The 19,924-nt window shown below is 38.7% G+C and overlaps 1 protein-coding gene across 1 annotated transcript; it reads right to left on the bottom strand.

The window, feature by feature from the left end:
* Nucleotides 1-530: 530 nt before the first annotated feature.
* LOC124261480 (GTP-binding protein 1-like) lies at nucleotides 531-19,923 on the bottom strand. Its single transcript, XM_046695801.1, is given in 11 exon segments — nucleotides 531-2,975; nucleotides 4,772-4,969; nucleotides 5,275-5,419; nucleotides 11,279-11,517; nucleotides 11,989-12,084; nucleotides 12,485-12,519; nucleotides 12,522-12,730; nucleotides 12,884-13,064; nucleotides 13,833-13,941; nucleotides 18,857-19,216; nucleotides 19,657-19,923. Coding segments are annotated over 10 exon segments (1,578 nt in total). The 5' UTR covers nucleotides 18,977-19,216; nucleotides 19,657-19,923; the 3' UTR covers nucleotides 531-2,729.
* Nucleotide 19,924: the final 1 nt, after the last annotated feature.

Here is a 19,924-nt window from a genome sequence, read left to right as displayed (position 1 = left end):
TGCTAAACAGATCAGTAAAACTTTGTTGAAATCTATACATTGAATTGTTTTGAATTGTTTACTTCATTGGGAGGAGTACACATTTTTAATTTTAATTTAACATGTTTAAGTTTCAGTACACAAGTTTTAAAAATCCAGAAAAATACATGTGTGCACTGAAACTTAAACATGTTACATTTATATTGTCACTGGAGGTCAAAAACATAATAATGATATCATGTTTTTTTTAACTTCAGTGAGGTAGGGAACACATTTTCAAGTGTACTTTTTTCAGTACATAAGTACTTTTCTGGATTTTAAAAAACATTTTATTGTAAAAGGAGTCCAAAATTATAAAATAAAATGATGTTTGTTTGTAAAGGGCAGGTGCTGAGTGTGAATTGGCCTTTGACAATGATCGTTATTCACATAAGTTGCTCAACAGACATTTACCGGTATATTGAATTTCATATACCAAGTACAAATAAAGACTGAAAAATGTTTCACAGGATCCATCATTCAGTAAGAAAATAAAGTCAGAACATGTGAAATATGTTGTAAACCACAGCGATTTATTGTTATACTCAACAATCCAGAACCACTTAGATGTCCCAGAATCACTAACAGTAATTTTGCAATATTCCTGTTAATTAATAATTGTGTATCTGTTACTTCAATCAAACACAGGCTGGTCATCTGACCAGAAAATCTTGATGTCACTGTGTTTCAACTGACTCAACATTAACATGATTCAAGTTTGTAATCTATAAAACTACAAAACAAATTTCATCACCCTTGAGTTTCCCACCTAACTGTACTAAACAAATTAACATAATAAATGTCCATATCTTATTGAAAAGTGCAATGTGGAATTTGATCCCTAATGCTCATCCCATTCTATTTAGACTGACTGACTGACTGAGTTTGGTTTCATGCCGTTTTTAGCAATATTCCAGCAACATCACGGCGGGGAACACCAGAAATGGGAGTCACACATTGTGCCCATGTGGGGATTCGAACCCGGGTCTTCGGCGTGACGAGCCAACAGTTTAACCACTAGGCTACCCCACCGCCCCCCATTCTATTTAGAGAGAGTGAACTGTGGTTTTCTGCAGCAAAAACAGTATTACAGTTAAACCAGTGTCATTTTCAGTGAGAGACATGCCTGATAACATACAGTCTGTAGGTGTTTACCATTTTGGAGAATCCAAAGCATTGCTATGGCAATAAGAAAAACAAATATCAGAATCAGTGTGAATCTGGAATACCAACCCTGGATTATAGGATCATGGAAACAAGCAGCCAAGGGGAGGTCAGTCCACCATTTTGTCAAGGTTATACGAGAGCTATCACACACCATACCCACCTAGCTTGCTGGAGAGACCATTTAAGGCAGGTGTGTTTCATATTTTTGTTAGTAGATATCCAAAAAGTTTCACAAAACTGGATTCAAAATCTGCATGTATATCTTTCCACTGATTTGTGAGCTAATATCTGTAATGCCAAACTTACTTCAAAGTAGAATCTGGGAAACCCCTTTACTTTTGCTGATAACAATCCAACATTTTCTTACTCCTTACAAATTGTTTAAATAAGACCCAGTGTTCCAAAAAATTTAATTCAACCACTGACTCTGTAATCTGGAGAAGAAAATATATGCAATCAACAGTTATAACAAATTCAAAGGGACCATTAATTTGAGTTTTTCATAACAATAGTTTGTTAATGCATTTTGACTAAACTATACCACAGGTGGTTGGGACCATTGTACAGTGAGCCCCAGGATATCCAGACACTTTCATTTTTGCGTAAATCGTCTGGATAACTGAATATCCGGATATCTGGATTTCTGTCATCCAGGTTTTGGTGTTGAAACGGTAGCGAGCATACACTTCTGGTTTAAAATCACATTTAAAACAGCGTGGTCGTTTTGATTTGCCAATTACACTCTGTGTCACTCTGTGTCTACGAATCACCACCAATACCCTGCTGATTGGTCATTAATCTGGATTAGCAGAACTTGTCTCGTGTCAAGACACGTGGGACATTCGCGCTTCACTTCACACGGTCAGCGGAAGATCAAAGCTTCGAGCGGATAAGTGAGTCCAGGTTTGTGTTGATTTAGGTGGTTGGTTTGTAAAATTTACCGTCCGCAAACGGAAACCGCATATCCGTTATAGACGGTCACTTTTATAACGTCGGAGATTTTTTGTTTTTATGAAAATCGACCTGAAGGCGAGGTTTCCGGATACTTGGGGTCTGGGTATCCAGGGTCTCACTGTATATGTCATTTTGTAATAAAGGCAAGGGTTACTTCCTACTTATCATCTGGTCTTCTTTAATGATGAAGGGGTACAGGCATCCTATTCTGCTGGCAATACCACTATAACAATTAAGCAAGGGAGGTGAACAGAAGACATATTAGTGAAGTGTAAAGAAACTAAAGACTTGTAAAGGAAACAAACAGGACAAATATAGATAAAACAGATTATAATTATTAGTATTGCTGCCACACAGGGACGCTGTTTTGCCCTAACACGTCTTGTTTTGTTTTTCTTATTAGTTACCATAAACAATTAAAAAACAGGAATTTCAAGGATATTCCACACAATGTATAAATACTTCTCATCTGTACACGTAGATTCTATAGTTTAATTCATTAATGTGATCAGCAGATGCACAACTGATGTCATAACAGCTCAATGTGTTTCAAATTATAAAATACAACCATCACCGATTGTGTCAACTGTTCATGGTGCTTTGGATGTGCTTGCTGCCGAGGTGGCGTTCCCTACACTAGCGTTCACACTTGGACTCCCATGTTCTGCGTTCTCCTTCCCTTCGTCATGGTGATCGTCATGCCGATGTCTTGATCTTCGGTTCCGTTTGCTAGGTTTCTGAGGCTCGTTCTGAGGATTAATCTGGTGCTTGTTCTCTTGCGCCTTTTTGGTTGCTCTCTGCTGCCGCGTGTTCTGTGCGACGGCGCTGGCGTGGCCCTAGTATTTCCAATCACTCCCTGTTTCCCTGTAAACTACCTGTGTAGTAATGGCCCATCCAAGGGAGGCTTACCCATAGCTTGATAAGCCCTCATTTCCAATACTCCCTGTTTCCCTGTAAACTACCTGTGTAGTAATAAACATGAGCTTACCCATAGCTTGATAAGCCCTCATTTCCAATACTCCCTGTTTCCCCCTGTAAACTACCTGTGTAGTAATGCAGAGCTTACCCATAGCTTGATAAGCCCTCATTTCCAATACTCCCTGTTTCCCTGTACCTGTGTAACTTACCTGTAAAGCCCTGTAGTAAGTAAACTACCTGTGTAGTAATGCAGAGCTTACCCATAGCTTGGCGATAAGCCCTCATTTCCAATACTCCCCTGTTTCCCTTACCCTGTGTAGTTGAGTTTACCCATAGCTTGATAAGCCCTCATTTCCAATACTCCCTGTTTACCCCTGTAAACTACCTGTGTAGTAATGCAGAGCTTACCCATAGCTTGATAAGCCCTCATTTCCAATACTCCCTGTTTCCCTGTAAACTACCTGTGTAGTAATATGGAGCTTACCCATAGCTTGATAAGCCCTCATTTCCAATACTCCCTGTTTCCCTGTAAACTACCTGTGTAGTAATGGAGCTTACCCATAGCTTGATAAGCCCTCATTTCCAATACTCCCTGTTTCCCTGTAAACTACCTGTGTGTAGTAATAAGCCCTCATTTCCAATACTCCCTGTTTCCCTGAAACTTACCCATAGCTTGATAAGCCCTCATTTCCAATACTCCCTGTTTCCCTGTAAACTACCTGTGTAGTAATGCGGAGCTTACCCATAGCTTGATAAGCCCTCATTTCCAATACTCCCTGTTTCCCTGTAAACTACCTGTGTAGTAATGCGGAGCTTACCCATAGCTTGATAAGCCCTCATTTCCAATACTCCCTGTTTCCCTGTAAACTACCTGTGTAGTAATGCGGAGCTTACCCATAGCTTGATAAGCCCTCATTTCCAATACTCCCTGTTTCCCTGTAAACTACCTGTGTAGTAAATGAGCTTACCCATAGCTTGATAAGCCCTCATTTCCAATACTCCCTGTTTCCCTGTAAACTACCTGTGTAGTAATCACAATAGGAGCTTACCCATAGCTTGATAAGCCCTCATTTCCAATACTCCCTGTTTCCCTGTAAACTACCTGTGTAGTAATGGAGTCTTACCCATAGCTTGATAAGCCCTCATTTGAGAATACTCCTGTTTCCCTGTAAACTACCTGTGTAGTAATGTTGAGATTTTACCCATAGCTTGATAAGCCCTCATTTCCAATACTCCCTGTTTCCCTGTAAACTACCTGTGTAGTAATCCAGAGTTTACCCATAGCTTGATACCAGAACACTTAAAAAACGCTATTTACACTCACAATGTGAATTGACAGTGCATTAGTTCAATTCAAACAATGATTAACTGAATTTCTAAACTGAGTCCCTATAACCAATCCCCTGCAATTTATTCTGGTCTCAAAAGGCGATTGAAAGATGGCTAGACACAGTCACTTGGTTGATTCCCATATAACATAGATTGTTGTTCATAGTATCAATCACTGGATCATAGGTTGCTATCACTTATCAAACATTGTTGAGTATGACTATAAAGAAATTGAAACAAAAAATGAAACATGCTCATAACATCGATCACTGGTTTGTTTTGTTTTGACTTGGATTACGGATGCTGTTGCCAGAGGTTGCTGTCAGACATATATGTACAATGATTGATGTGGCTTTAAAGAAATAAATCCAATGAAACCAAACACGGAACGTTTCCTCACCTTTTTGAGTGCAAATGATGCAGTTTGCCCTCCCCTGACCTCCTTCACCGGCATCCTCTTCCTGTGTATACTCTTGACAACAATAGGCATGAACTGCCCCAGGGCATCAGGCCCCAGGAGTAACGTGTCGTTCAGTCTGATGTAGCCTTGGAGTAACGTCCCTGAAACCACTGTCCCTACACCCTGCAACCAAATTCATAGAGTGATTGATTGATTGATTGATTGATTGAGTAAGTGAGTAAGTGAGTTTAGTTTTACGCCGCACTCAGCAATATTCCAGCTATATGGCGGCGGTCTGTAAATAATTGAGTCTGGACCAGACAATCCAGTGATCAACAGCATGAGCATCAATCTGCACAATTGGGAACCGATGACATGCGTCAACCAAGTCAGCCCCTGCTTCATGGAACCTGATGTTGTTTTGCTGTCAGTATCCAGCATAATTTTCATCCTTTAATAAACAAGCTATTTCCCCATGAGCTACTTACAGGAACTGAGAATGTGTCGTCTATCTGGAACTCAGCTGGCTTCTGCATGTCGCATTTCACTCGTGTTGATAACAAGTTGAGGAACATTTTTAACAAATCTAGATTTTCCCCTGTGACATTGGATACTTGGAAGATTGGGCACATCCTGAAGGAAAGATAAAGCAAAATATAATATGGATCATGAACACAATGAATAGTGGAATCATCAGTTAATCATAGGTCTATACATGTTAAAAATGATAGATAACACAATGCTCGTAGCTAAAATTCTTCTTCTTTATTTCCCATTCTCGCACGTGGTAACACTTCCACGGCGCACTGACCCGAAACATCCAAAATGGCCTCTTCTCGTATATTCTCGTGATCAACAAGATCACGCATACTCTCGTGATCGACGAGACGAGACTATTTACAATCTCAACTATTTTTTTTTTATATAAAAATTTGAAATATATTAAAACTGCTCAAAACACATTTTTGTCATTTTGTTTTGTTTTAAAATACACATTATAAAAGTCCTCATCTTGGTATAGACATCCACAGTCACAGTTCTCATTACATCTGTCTTTTACCATGACAAGATTCTCTTCAGTGATATATATTGTTATTTTACAGTCACTATATCACAACACTGTAGTCTCTTCACTTTCAGTTTCTTCACAGCCTTATGCACTATATTAATATAGCTTTCTTGTAGAGCTTGCAAAAGCCGCACTGGTGAAGCTCCTTTCTTTGTCATGCAGTCAGCCAACTGTTCAGATTGGTTCACCCATTTAATCTGAACCATCCCCTCATCTTGAAGTTCCTTGATGCCAGCTATCTCCACTCTTAACCTCTTCTCGGTCACAGATGTATTGGAATGAACAGCTTCCCATACTGACATACAGTCTGTCAAACACAGAATCGACAACATTTCTGATTGCTCACCTTTTCCGGAAACAATTTCAGCGTACAATGTTGACATATATATTGCTGTATCAATTGCATCTGCCATTGCTAATGTCTCTGCTGCAAGAGTACTGCGCACAACTCGCTTCAGTTTCTTTGAACTCCAGCATACTGGCTTACACCTTTCCTTGTTCATTCATCAAGAAGATCACATATGATCCCTGACTCCCTCCATTTTGTAGATTTCCTAAGGAGGCATCAGAGTATGTCAGCAGTTTCAGTTTTCCATCTAGCTTCCTATATCTCAGAACAACATTCTCACTCTTAATCTGTTTTATGACCTTGTTCACTTCAAGGAGATTGGCCACAACTGCAGATTTTATACAACTTGATAACCGACTTGTTTCGAACAAAATATCTGGACGAAAGTATGATGAGCCAACCAGAGTATTTGCCCTAACCGAGACCTCATTACCTTTCTTTTCTTCTTCTGAGACTGGTTGTTGCTTGTCAGTTGCTCTAGCCTTGTCAATATTGATAAAGGCAAGTTTGTCACTGTATCCACTCTGTTGTAGCAAGACTTGATCCTCATCTGACTCAAGATGCATTCCTAGATATCTGAAAGCTTTTATCTCCTCCTTCCCAACATCAAGAATTGCTCTCATTTGCTGTATAACTTCAACGAATCTGTTGTTTCCACCCCATATGAAGTCATCAACATGTGATGCAAGCACACCTTCAATTCCATCACTGCACCATATGAACACTGCTGGGTCAACCTTTGACACGACTGCACCAAGTTCCTTCATCACTCTCTCTCACACGGAAATACCACTGCAGTGAAGCATCATTTAAACCATATACACACTTGTTGAGTTTCCAGACCTTTCCTCTCATGTTTACTTCTTTCGGAGGTCTAACAAACACATCCCTGTCTATGATTGCCCCATGTAGGAAGGCAGTCTTGATATCCATAGCATGAGGTGTCCACTGCTTGTTGACCATCACAGCAAGTATCATTTTCAAGGCTTCTCCAGCACATGTTGGTGAATCTGACTGCACTACCTTTGAAGCTCCATCTTCAAAACCCCTTGCTACCAGTCTAGCTTTCAGTTTGATTCCATTCTCACTTTCTTTAACTGTCAATACCCATCTCTGTGGTGACACACATTTCTGTCCAGTATCTTCAACTGTTTCATATACTTGATTTCTTTTCCAACTGTCTAACTCTGCCTCTTTTTGCTTCCATCCAAGAAACATCTTCTAACATCATGACAGAATCATCAATTTCATCTTCTGAATTCTGTTCTTGTATTTCATCATTCACCTTCAAGTCTGTGACTCTACTAAGATCTAGAGATTGCTGAACACCTAAATATTGTTTTGGATCAGTATACTCAACATTAAACCAAAATCTATTCTTTCCTGTGGCTTTCCCAGCCTTGTTGATAATTTTAGCTGTCATGACTTCCCTTGTTTCATCATTCTTGTAGCTGATGGACGCTCCCACACTAAAGTTCAGTTTGGTCTTTACTTACACCCTGTTTTGTTTCTCTCTGATCTTTCATTGTCTCGAGATCACCAAGGTCAATTTCTTCCCAACTTGACTGTTCCTTATCATCACAACAAACTTCTTTTCATCACATCTTTCTGGCACATTTTCTTTCATTTTCTCTTCCTCCCCTTTTTAATGTCAAGAGTCTCAACTTCATTGATTTTTTCTCATTCTATTCCTGTGAACTCTGATCACCATCCCACCTTGTCGGAGAAAAACCACAACTCGCCTCTTGACCAATAACTCTGGCTGGTCCCCTCCATTCTTCTTTACCTGGGAACTTGTAGTATACTTTCTCTCCCATGCTGTATATTCCCTCCATGGGCCTCACTTTTGCTTTCAGGGCTCTCCTTATCCTATCGCCACACTCTGCTTCAGTGAAAGCTTTCTTAGCAGAATGCAATACTGGATATGATTCCCAACAATTGTACTGGATGTTATTCCTTCCAATGCTGGGGGATTATTGGTCAAGTTTGATGGAAGGTTTGGATTCCTACCATAGACAAGTTGATATGCACTGAAGCCATGAATGTTGCATAGAGCATTCTTTGCTGATAATGCCCAGCTCAATGCTATTTCCCAGTTACAATTTTCTTGCTTTTTTATCTTGTTCAGTGTAAGTGTCAATGTTTGATTGTGTCTCTCAACTATTCCATTTGACCATGGACTGTAAGCAGGTGTTGTAAGCACTTCCACATTGAAGTTCTGACATAAATCATGCATCTGTTGATTGTTGAACTCTCGCCCATTATCTGTAAGTATCTTCATAGGTGCTCCATGAATGGCAATCCAGTGTTGTAGAAATTTATCCACAATCGCTTGCAGTCTTATTCTTGATTATTGCTGCTGCACTGAATCTTGTAAACATGTCTATCATGTGAATATACCACATGTTTTGGTCAAGTTGATGAAGGTCCATTGCAACCACTTCATTAAAGTCTGATGCCATGGGAAGTCCAGCAACTGGCTTTGCCGGTGTCTTTTATGTTTGTTACATACATCACAACTGGCCACTATCTTCTCAATAATTTCAGTTTTCACTTCAGTACTGTTTCCTGACCGCTGTATTAGCTTCTGTAGATTTTGACCTAAGCATGACCAAATTGTTTATGCAACTTTTGTACAATTGTAAAAATCTCCTTTTCAGAAGCACCATCCTTCAACCACATCACCTCTTCAGACTCATGCTCTATATTCCCTGTCAAGGCAACACAGTAATGTCCCACTGATGTCATTTCTAAATTGACTGCTTCTCCAAACATTATAGCTTTATCATTGTCCATGTCAATAATGGCCTTAGCTTTCTTAAGGGCTGGCTTTCCAAGCAATAATGGAATGTTGGCATCCACAATCTCTGTTTCAATCTGACACTCAGTTGTCCCAATCACTGCTGGTATTACAGCTGTGCATGATGATATATGCCTCTGTCCATCTCCAAACTTGAAGCTTTTAGTAGATTCTTTCTCTTGAACCACAGTTTTCTTTATCCTCATTCAAGGAGTTAACATAATGCTCATACCAGTTCTTACCACAAACTGATCTTGTACATGCAGTGTCAATAAACGCGACAACCCTGTGCTTCAACCATCAAGACACTATCATCTCTTGTGATCAGTGCTATGTTTTCCTCTGATTCAGTGTAGTTCACATTCTCTTTATCCTTATCTGGACAATCTCTAACCCAGTGGAATGTAGAGAAACAGTGTGAACATCTGGTCCTCCTTCCAAATTTGTCAAATGGGTTTGTTCCTCTTTGGCTATAGAACTTTTGCTCAGACCCTGGTTTCTGTTGCTTATTGAAAAATCTGGGACGCTTCTTTATAATTTCTGTCATGATTTGTCCAAAATATACTTTCTTGTTTTATTTCTGTGGATTCCATAATTTCGCTCCAAAAATTCGCTCTCAAGGATGATTTCATTGTTTGAAATCTTTTATCTACTGTGGCCGCCAAAACTAGCTGTTTATCCTTTTGATTCAGATTGACACTATCCAAAAGTTTGAATGCTAGAACTGCATCTGGTAACTGCATGTCAGATTTGACACACTTTTGGTACTTTCTTTCATAGATATTGATGAAATCACTCATAGACTCAGTTTTCCTTGTGAGACTAAAAATTTGAGAAAGCTATATACTGCGCGATCTACACTGTCTATTAGGTACAACTTATCCAACTCTCTCAGACATTTGTCCAATCCATCCTTCTCATTTAATTCATCAACTGGGATTTGTAAGATAGTCTCTTTGCCGTACCTTTCAGCACTTGAACTAGCGCCAGTCCCTTCTTTTCATCCGTAGCTCCGTGAATGGAATCGCCGCCAAACCTCTATTTCATTTTTCCATGTATCATAGATACTATCCTGGTCCAGCGAGGGCGGTAACAACAATTTCTGTGCCATATTTCTCCACACGCCTGCTACCATTGATAGATAACACAATGCTCGTAGCTAAAATTCTTCTTCTTTATTTCCCATTCTCGCACGTGGTAACACTTCCACGGCGCACTGACCCGAAACATCCAAAATGGCCTCTTCTCGTATATTCTCGTGATCAACGAGATCACGCATACTCTCGTGATCGACGAGACGAGACTATTTACAAAAAACACTTTGTTGTTTAGCCTCCTATAAACACAATGCCAATATGCAGGGTAATAGTGAAGCATATGATACATTTGTAGTACAGATTTAGTACTTTACTTCATTGACTTTGGGCCATAAATATCACATATCCTACATTTGACCACTTTCTGAAAGGCATTGTGCTTTCCTAGTCAGGGGCGGATACAGGAGGGGTGCACAGTTCAGAAAGGATGGGGCGTGTGTTTTCATTACAGTTTTAATGGTCATTTAATAACATTTCAGGAGGGGGGGGGGGAAGAGGTGCGCACCCCTTGTCTGGATCCGCCTATGATTTTGCAACAGTGACTCATTTTTTATATTGCCAGGCTTACTTGTTTTTCATGGCTCTCTCAGCAATATTCCCGGTACATTACATACAACTGTAAATAGTTGAGTCTGAATCAATCAATTAGGTGATTGACATAAGGACTGATCTTTGCAATTTGGATCAACTGAGTCAGCAAACCTAACTACCTGATCCGGAAGTATGACTCATTCTGCATGAGAAATAGAACAGTTTGTCCAAAGTAATCTGAAACCCTTGTGATTGAGTTTGTCTCAATGACATTTTAAATAGTATCCCAATTATGCCACAGCATGTCAGCCTCAGACATATACCACTATGGTGAAACGCATAAGCTTTATCATGGAGCTAACAAACTAAGAAACATTATTAGGTTGATCAGGGACTCCCACCCACAAGCATGTTGGAGGAATTCAACTCTGCATAATGAATGGCTGTGCTCTAGATGACTGGGCCATCTTTGCCTCCATCAGTCAGGGCTCTTCATGGCTTTTCAATAATTTCTTTGCTTGTTTAATGCTGCATGTAGCAATATTTCAGGCCTCTGGTGGGTGAATGAAGGCGGGCCTTAGACCAAACTGATTGTTGTAACAATAGTACACTTGACTTAGTAAGGCTTAGTACACAAGTGACGTACCTTTCTGATGTGAAGTTGGTTGCTGAACAAACTACATCATCTTTGTTTTGAACAAGTACAGGTATTTTCCGACAGCCTGGTGATTTCAGTATCCTCTGTAACAACTTGAGTGTGTCTTGTAACACGTTGGGAGGACACATGTCGATCTTAGTGACCACAACAAACACAGGGACGTTAAGAGCAAGAGCCAGACCTAAGTGCTCCTTTGTCATGCCGATCACTCCGGCATTGGAGCCGACCTGTAAATATGATAGACATGTGGTTAACGTAAATATATGGTTCAAATGGTTCATCTAGTTTAAATGATTGTTTCTTGTTTAATGCTGCACTGAGCAATATTCCTGTAATATAAGTCGAGTGGGTGAGTTTGTGTGAGTATTGCAGTCAGCAATATTCCAGCTATATGGTGGTGGTCTGTAAATAATCGAGTCTGGACCAAACAATCCAGTGATCAACAGCATGAGTATCAATCTATGCAATTGGGATATGATGACATGTGTCAACCAAGTCAGCAAGCCTGACCACCCGATCCTGTAAGTAACCTTCAGTCACCTTTTACGACAAGCATGGGTTGCTGAAGATCAGTTCTAACCCTAAATGAGTGAGTCAGAATCTGCATGGATTGGGATCAGCAGCAACCAGCTTCTGACACAACAGTGGAATATAAACACACATTTGTTACTTCTGTAAAATGAACTGCCAGTGCCTACCATCAACATGGCAAAGTCTGGGGCATGTCCAGTCATCCCGAACACTGTTGTCTTCAGGTACTTCTCGTGTCCAGCAAGATCTATGAAGGTGATAACCTGAAAAGAAATTTGGGTGAAATATCAACCAATCAGCAGAAGTGATTGTTTCTTTGTAGTTTAATGCCTATCACAGCAATATTCAAGACATATGATGGCAGCCTGTAAACAATTAAGTCTGAACCAGAACCAATGGTCGATATTGTGAAGTTTACTTAAGAGAAACAGGGACTTTGATTTTCAGTCTGACACATATTGAAACGATTTCTACTCATTTTAATTAGTATTGAAGCAGTTATTTTCAAAAAGATACATACTTTGAAGGTGTACTGACAGCTGTTCTTTTTCATCTTTATATACCACTGTAAATTTTCATTTATTTTTAGACAAACACCCTTTGGTGTACTTGAACAGAGATCCCATTACAATATCACATCTATCATTTATACAGTGTACATACTTTAGCTGCTTCTTCACATATTTTGATCCAGTCAGATGCCCATGGTCGGGTTTGTTGACAACATTTCCTGTTGTGTCGAAGCCCAGAATGTCGTTGCCAACGCTGCTGGTTCTGCCGGACTCCATCTCATGCTTGTGTCGGAATAGCTTCTGTCTGGCCACGCCCCTACCATTGTCCAGCTCCCCGTGAGTCAACACACCCAGAAGGGTACTCTTCCCGGCGTCTACATTCCCCACAACCGCCACTCTGAAAGTGAGTGAGTGTGAGCATGAATTTAGGTCACTTTTAGCAACATTCCCACAATGTCATGGTGGGGACACCAGAAATGGGCTCCACATATTGTAGTCATTGGGAATTGAACATCCTAATCTTCATCTGAAACATCAATTATAAACTCACCTGACTTCCATAAAATCCTCAGAGTCTAATCTTCGTCTGAGAAGGAATTCAGCTGTTTTCCCCTCTGCAGCAGTTCTCTCCCTTAGTGGTACAATTTCCATCTGTAGTGACTCAGCAATGCTCTTCAGTGTGGCTACAGATGCCAGGAAATCAGGGTCATTCAACCCAGGCTTTTCTCCCTCTGTAAATAAAGCTTAGATATTACAGTTCCATAGCTTCAGGTGATGTTTCACATGACTTAAACTGCTGGTTCTACCACAAAATTTTGAGGCCCCCGACGTGTCTTTTATAATACGAGGATGAGAGACTGTTTTTACGCTACCACCTGATGCACCATCAAATATATATTAAAATTTGAGATTACCCTTGGATGATTGCTTGAAATGCTTCACAGTATAATACATTATGACAAGGCCGGACACTTGTGTGGCTTGCTTCAAAGCGGGGTGTGGTCGAAGCAAGCACCTCCGCTTTGCTGCTAAATCTGCGGATATATGAATTCTCAGCCATTTGTGTCAAGATCGATTTTTTAGTTGAGGGTCAAAATCGGGTTTCAATCGACTTGCAGAAATAACAATAAAGAATTGGTAGGTGCCATGAGTGGTGCTCGATAGGCCAATCATCCATGATTATGTTTACATTAAGTTTTAATCGATTGCATGCGATGGTAGCGTAGCAATAGGCAAAGCAGTCGGGTGGGGTACACAGAAGTGTCCAGCCTTGTCATAATGTATTATACTGTGAAGCATTTCGAATCGGGGGTCATCTCAAATTTTTGTATATATTTTATAAAATCTCTAATCCTCACAAAGACACGAGGGCCTGTGGGTTCTACATGATTGTGTTTTACTTCTCAGCATGCTCAGACATATAATGAAACATTTCAGAAGATATGCATTCTGGGAGGTAAAATTAGCATGAAATTAGCATGACTACATGTTTTACATACCTCCAGTTCCAATCTCAAATATCGTCTCTCCCTGTCCATCCTCTGCACGAGATTTGATCTCTTCCAGAAGGGACTCGTACTCTTCATTGGTAGGACTCACAAGGGCATTCTAGACAACAAAAAGTTTTATTTAGAGTGGGAGTAAGTTGGGTTTAACATACTTAATGCAAGTAAATTTGAATGGCATTTTGCTTATATCTTAGTGTGTCAGTTTGATGTTTGAGGAAAGCCTGTCTCCCCAAAAAATATTAATTAAAAAAGTGTCCAACTGAGATATTTTAGATCTAGATTGATTTGACAAGTATTGGGTATTTGAAGTTTATTTTCTAATTTTGTGGATATCTATTTTAAAATGAAATAATGTAACTAAACGTTAGTCTAGTGGGTGGAAAGCTTGAACTTGATGCCAAGCTAAGACCTGAACCACTTTGATCAAATCTACACGGGTATGGAGCTGACAAGCCTAGAAACAATCTGAATGAACCATGAATGAAAGTCATGAATATCGAATTCTACCAAGCCATAAACTTCAAATAAAAAACTAATAAAATGGGGTCCTCCACTTTCTGATTTCTCTGTTAAACAAACTTACAGTTCTGACCAGTTTGCCTGGTATGTGCTATTAAAGCTGTTTCACAAGTCATAAGGCTTTCAGGTCATAAATGCATTAAGTATACAGAGGAAATTATTTATGTCTGCCAATATCTTCCAAGGTGTACTAATCAAAACAGACCAACTTAACAAGACCATGAACATGAAGTCTCATTATCTCATCCCTAAGGCATTAACCCTGAGGACCTAACTGACCATTTGACACATCCATTAAAGTAGGTGAGTGAATGTTGGGTCAAAAGCCGGCCTAATAAAAACACAGGTTCACACTTCAGTGATTGACAAATCAAATGAAATATGGCAGGGATGTGTTTAGACCAGCTTGCACCGAAACCTGTTACAGAGGCCCAGATAAGCTGCGTATCCGTATAAAATACGCATAGAATTACGCACTGAAACATAATTGTTGTGTACCAATTACGCATTTAAAATGTTAGATACGCAGAAAGTTTAAAACAAATGCATACGGAATATATTTATAAAAAATCGCTTGCGTAATGAAAAAGACATCGATTGCTATCAAGTTGTACTGTTAGTATAGGACACGTGTTGTACTCTCAGTATAGGATGAGTGATTATTTATGAAATCATTTCCATTATATTTAAGTTGGTTTTGATTAGGTATGACATAAGGCAGAACATACCTGCTTAGTAAACTTACTCAATAACATAATACTTAGGTGAGTAAAATGACTGAAATACGCACATATTTGAAAGCAGTGGGTAACAGAAAAAGAAATACCCACTCAACATTCATAATACCCACTCCAAAAAAATACAGTGGGTACAGTACCCACATGAGCTAAATCTTATCTGGAGCTCTGCTGTTAGTTCACACCATGAACATGATAACCAGACTCTCTCACATCCGTAACACAGAAAATACTGGCATCTTTTCAGGACACTGGCAGTATTCATGAGCAGCAAATCGTTATTAAAGGAAATAAAATATGAACGTGTATGTTTTACATTTAGAGTATCAAGTTTTTTTCTTCTGACCACCTAATATAATTGCTGATGCTGAGAACAAACAGGGCCCGGAGCTCATTTATACCAGCTAGCATCAGATTTTCTGGGTTTTACATGACGCGTGATTCCTGTGTATTTGACGCAAAAAAATTGTGAACGACTCTCAAAATATTATCATACGAGTCAAGCTTGGCCCTCATAATTCAGTTCAATAAAATCGATTTGATAAGCCAAAAAAGATATTGTTCGATTATAGTTTGACTTTTACAGAGCTGTCAGATTGTTCCAGAGTACTCAGAGGAGACAGTAATCCTGGCTGTTTGAATTGAACAATGCTGTAGTTTCATTTGGTGGTGTGACATACACAGTTACATACTGAGAATCATTAATATAAAGAAATATTAAAATGTTCATGACTCCCAAATATTGAAAATGACACCCCAAAATAAACAGTGTGAGTCGCCATGACTCCATTCTTAAAAGTCTGTGTAAAACCCTGGGTTTTGTTAATAATAATTGTTGAGTTTTTATTTGTTCAAGCCACATTTAACATGTTTAATGTCAATTACATTTGTGTTCATTTATATTTGTACATGTGTTTATCAATACCTTGTGTTGATGTTACCCATATTGATGAAATTTTACTCAGAAAAATAAAATCTTGTCATTTCTCATCTAATCCAGAGGCAGATATCTGGTCACAAGTTTTAAGTACATGTCAAACAATCTTGAATCAGAATTAAAAATGTTTCCAATTCAAGATAATTTAGAAATAACAATTGTTATGACTTTGCAGTGACTGACAAACTTGACAGAGACCACACAATGACCCCAATTCTTTCATGAGCCATAACTAGGAATGCCAGGACTTTTGAAACATTTATGCAAAGTATTGGTCTGGGTGGACCTTGCATACTGCAAAATGACAACAAAATTAGTTTCTGCATAACTGCATTTACCAGTGTTCACGAATAGTGTCTGACCCTCTGACAAATCGGGCAAATTCAGATACGGTCCGATAGAAGTCTACAACCCGCCAGGCCCCAGTGTCTGACTGTATGTTTCACAATGACTTTGACTGAAGTTGTTATATGTCACATGTCACATGTCACATGTGACACTTGTTTGCTGTTTATGAATCTTATGTTTGTTAGTAATTTAAATCTGAAATGTGTGTTTAATTTTATTCTATGGGTCCTGTGAATTTTCAATGGGTCAGACAGACATCTGAAACTTACAGGACCCAATGTCCTGTTACTTTGAAACACCATTCGTGAACACTGATTTACTAATTAGTATTCTTAGTACAGCTCAGTGCCAAAGCGTGTTGACACTGTGGACTGTATTTATGATGTAAGCTATTGTTTAACTAACGTTAAGTTAATGCCTTATCATGCTGATACCACGTATACATTAATCATGCTTAGTGTTTATATCAGCACAATCTATAGTGCTGGAGTGATGACACTGTGGACTGTATTTATGATGTAAGCTATTGTTTAACTAACGTTAAGTTAATGCCTTATCATGCTGATACCATGTATACATTAATCATGCATAGTGTTTATATCAGCACAATCTATAGTGCTGGAGTGATTGATTGAAAAATAGGTCAATCGTTTCATCTCGCTTACATCATTCAATGAGCTCAGGAGACTTATTGTTATTCATACAAAATAATCAAATATAATTTTTGAAAGTATGTTTCTTATAGTTACATTTGTTTAATCAAGTCAACAGTTTCTTGACTCATAAAACTGCAAATTGCAATGTAAACAATATACTTGCATACGTGTCTCAACAGGAAGTATTCTCGATTGACTTCATCATAGTATTAATCTGTGCCTGTTTCGTTTGCACAATGTTATGATAATGTCCCATTACGGCCTGCGATTACAATGGTTCATTGATCAATTACTGACCTCCAGCTATCAATCTGCATACTGTGAGCGACAACCAGCACTAATGATCTGTGTTATAATTGTAATAATAATTACATCAAAATGATAAACATAATAGATAATTCAAAGCTAATTTTGCGAGAGTTAGTGAGTGAGTATGGGCTTATGTCACTTATAGCAATATTCTAGCAATATCATGGTAGAGGACACCAAAAATGGCCTCCACACATTGTACCCATTTGGGGAATCGAACCTAGGACTTCGTCGTGACAAGCAAACCCCTTAGCCGCTAGGCTACCCCCTTGCCCTGGTATAGCTACAGCACTTGTGACTTGAAAGCCCTTGTCTTACTATATTGGAGCACATACTGAAATACTACTGCAATGTTGTTCTTGGCTATCACAAAGCAAGTGTTAATTTCAAACACAATTAATAATTAATACATGGAATTATTATGCTTTGCTTGTTTGTTTACGGTAAACTATGATTGAATTGAACTGATAGGGACCATTACTTTTAGTTCATTACAACTGTAATTCATTCTACGCATTTTGATTAAAAAATATATATAGCAAGTGCTTGTGACTACAAAAATGGTTTGTCATATCATTTTCATAAGCAGCGATTTTGGAAGAGACAAAGGAAAACAGGTAATTTATTTAATCATAACTAAGAAATTTTGATAAGACATTGTTCGACATCAACACCAAAATTGATAAATATCTTTGGGGCATTTTAGGTGACAGTGAGTCTGTATCTTAGAAAATGAACTGATTCAAAACTCTAAGACATTGACAGCAAATAAAACACATTTCATAACCATGGTAAGATTTCAGTAACTTACACTATAAGCTAAACTTCAATATCTAGAGTGGCTGAAAAGTATTAACAATGATTAACTGATGGTAAGATAGGGTGAATTAGGGTTTAACGTCGTGCTTGAGAATATTCCGCTCATATGATGACGTGCATGCGTGTGTATGTGCGGCTGCTTGTACTAGCCCAGGCAGGGACCAACAAGTACCATATTTTAACGTCTTTTGGTATGACGTGATCGGGGATCGCACCCGCAACCTTCCCTCTCCGGGGCAGACACTCTAACCACTACACCACGGAGGCGGTCATTTAGAATAAGTGCTAAACAAACTGAACAAGAAAACAGCATTATCACTATCACCTGCTATGGGTCAGAGACCCAGCTCAATTACCTACTGTCTGCCTACCGGTGTTGGATCAATTGAACGACCATAGGATTTATCATCACCACAATAACTTTAATCATGAATCAGTATTACATCCTGGTGACATAGCAACTACATCATGGTCATACTTCTAAACAATCTAACCAATTAGGGTGACCTCTTACTTATGGGGCTTTACAATTTCCATACGTTTTAGCAGGAATTCAAATTTTATCTTTTCTGCACGTTATCCTTTTTTCAAATCAAAGTGTAAAATCACATAAAGAAAGACATAAATAGTACATTCCTTATGCCCCAAATATCATGTAATTTCATCTACTAACATTGAGTGGACACATACCTTTGATACCAATGGTGCAACCTCCATATCAATATCAACTTCCTCTTCTGGTCCAAACAGATTCTCTCCATTCTCCAAAGATGGAGAGTCACGACCATTGCAATCAACTGCAAACGCCATGATGCTTGTGGCAAACACTAGTGCTTCTCTTTCCACAGAAATGAAAAATCCAGTTGCTTGATCAAAATGTCCTTTTCTTTTTGAGGGCTAAGGTGTGCACTTAATCAGGAAGTGGACTGTACGATTGATGTATTATATAATAGACAAAAATGTTTTTTCATTAACGTAAGTTCAGTTCATATCCTTAAAATCATGTTTATTGGTGATAGGTGTTGAAAAAACACCTGTTAGCAGTCAGACCTGAAGAAAAAATGAAAACACTATTAAGAATTTTCAAAAAGTATGTCAATCAAGAAAACAGGCTAAAATACAGAAACTAAAAATTTCACACAGACACATTATTATGACGTTAGGATAAGCAATTTCATTACATAAGACGACATGGTAGAGTGATTGACAGCATGATTAGTAACACAATTTACAAAACTGAATACTTAATATACATAATAGCTGGAACTAAACAGACTTTGTGAACACGAAAGAACCTACATTTTACATTTGTCATTAGACTCCAAATGCTGCATATATTTCACTTCCAACAGTTCTGAAGTAAGCACAAAAAGCAGGTGATAACGATTTAGAATGATTTAAATTAATCACTCTCTTCTTAACGGTGCATGTACATTGTCACGACAGCTGTTGAACACATGTGGCTCGACTACAACAATTGGTCCACTCACCAGATCCTCACTGACCATCTGTGAACCTGATTATTGGCAGTCAGGTGCAGATCTTTGACTTGAAAGACCGTTCTTCACATTTTAATAACTACACAGCTACATTACACTTTAAGAATTTCACGTCACATGCCCAACAACGTTTGATGCATAAATGTTTTCTGTCCACATCGAATCGAGCAACAAAGTTTCTCTTAACTTATTGCTACGTAAAGCTTCGTACATTAATCTGTCGCCTACAATAAGACGGCCAGACTATATCTGTGAATAG

The sequence above is a fragment of the Haliotis rubra genome, unplaced genomic scaffold, assembly GCF_003918875.1.
Source record: "Haliotis rubra isolate DU_JTF1 unplaced genomic scaffold, ASM391887v1 Scf8, whole genome shotgun sequence".
Lineage (NCBI taxonomy): Eukaryota > Metazoa > Mollusca > Gastropoda > Lepetellida > Haliotidae > Haliotis > Haliotis rubra.
The sequence above is the reverse complement of the archived record's forward strand: the minus strand, read 5'-3'. Positions and strand labels throughout refer to the sequence as shown.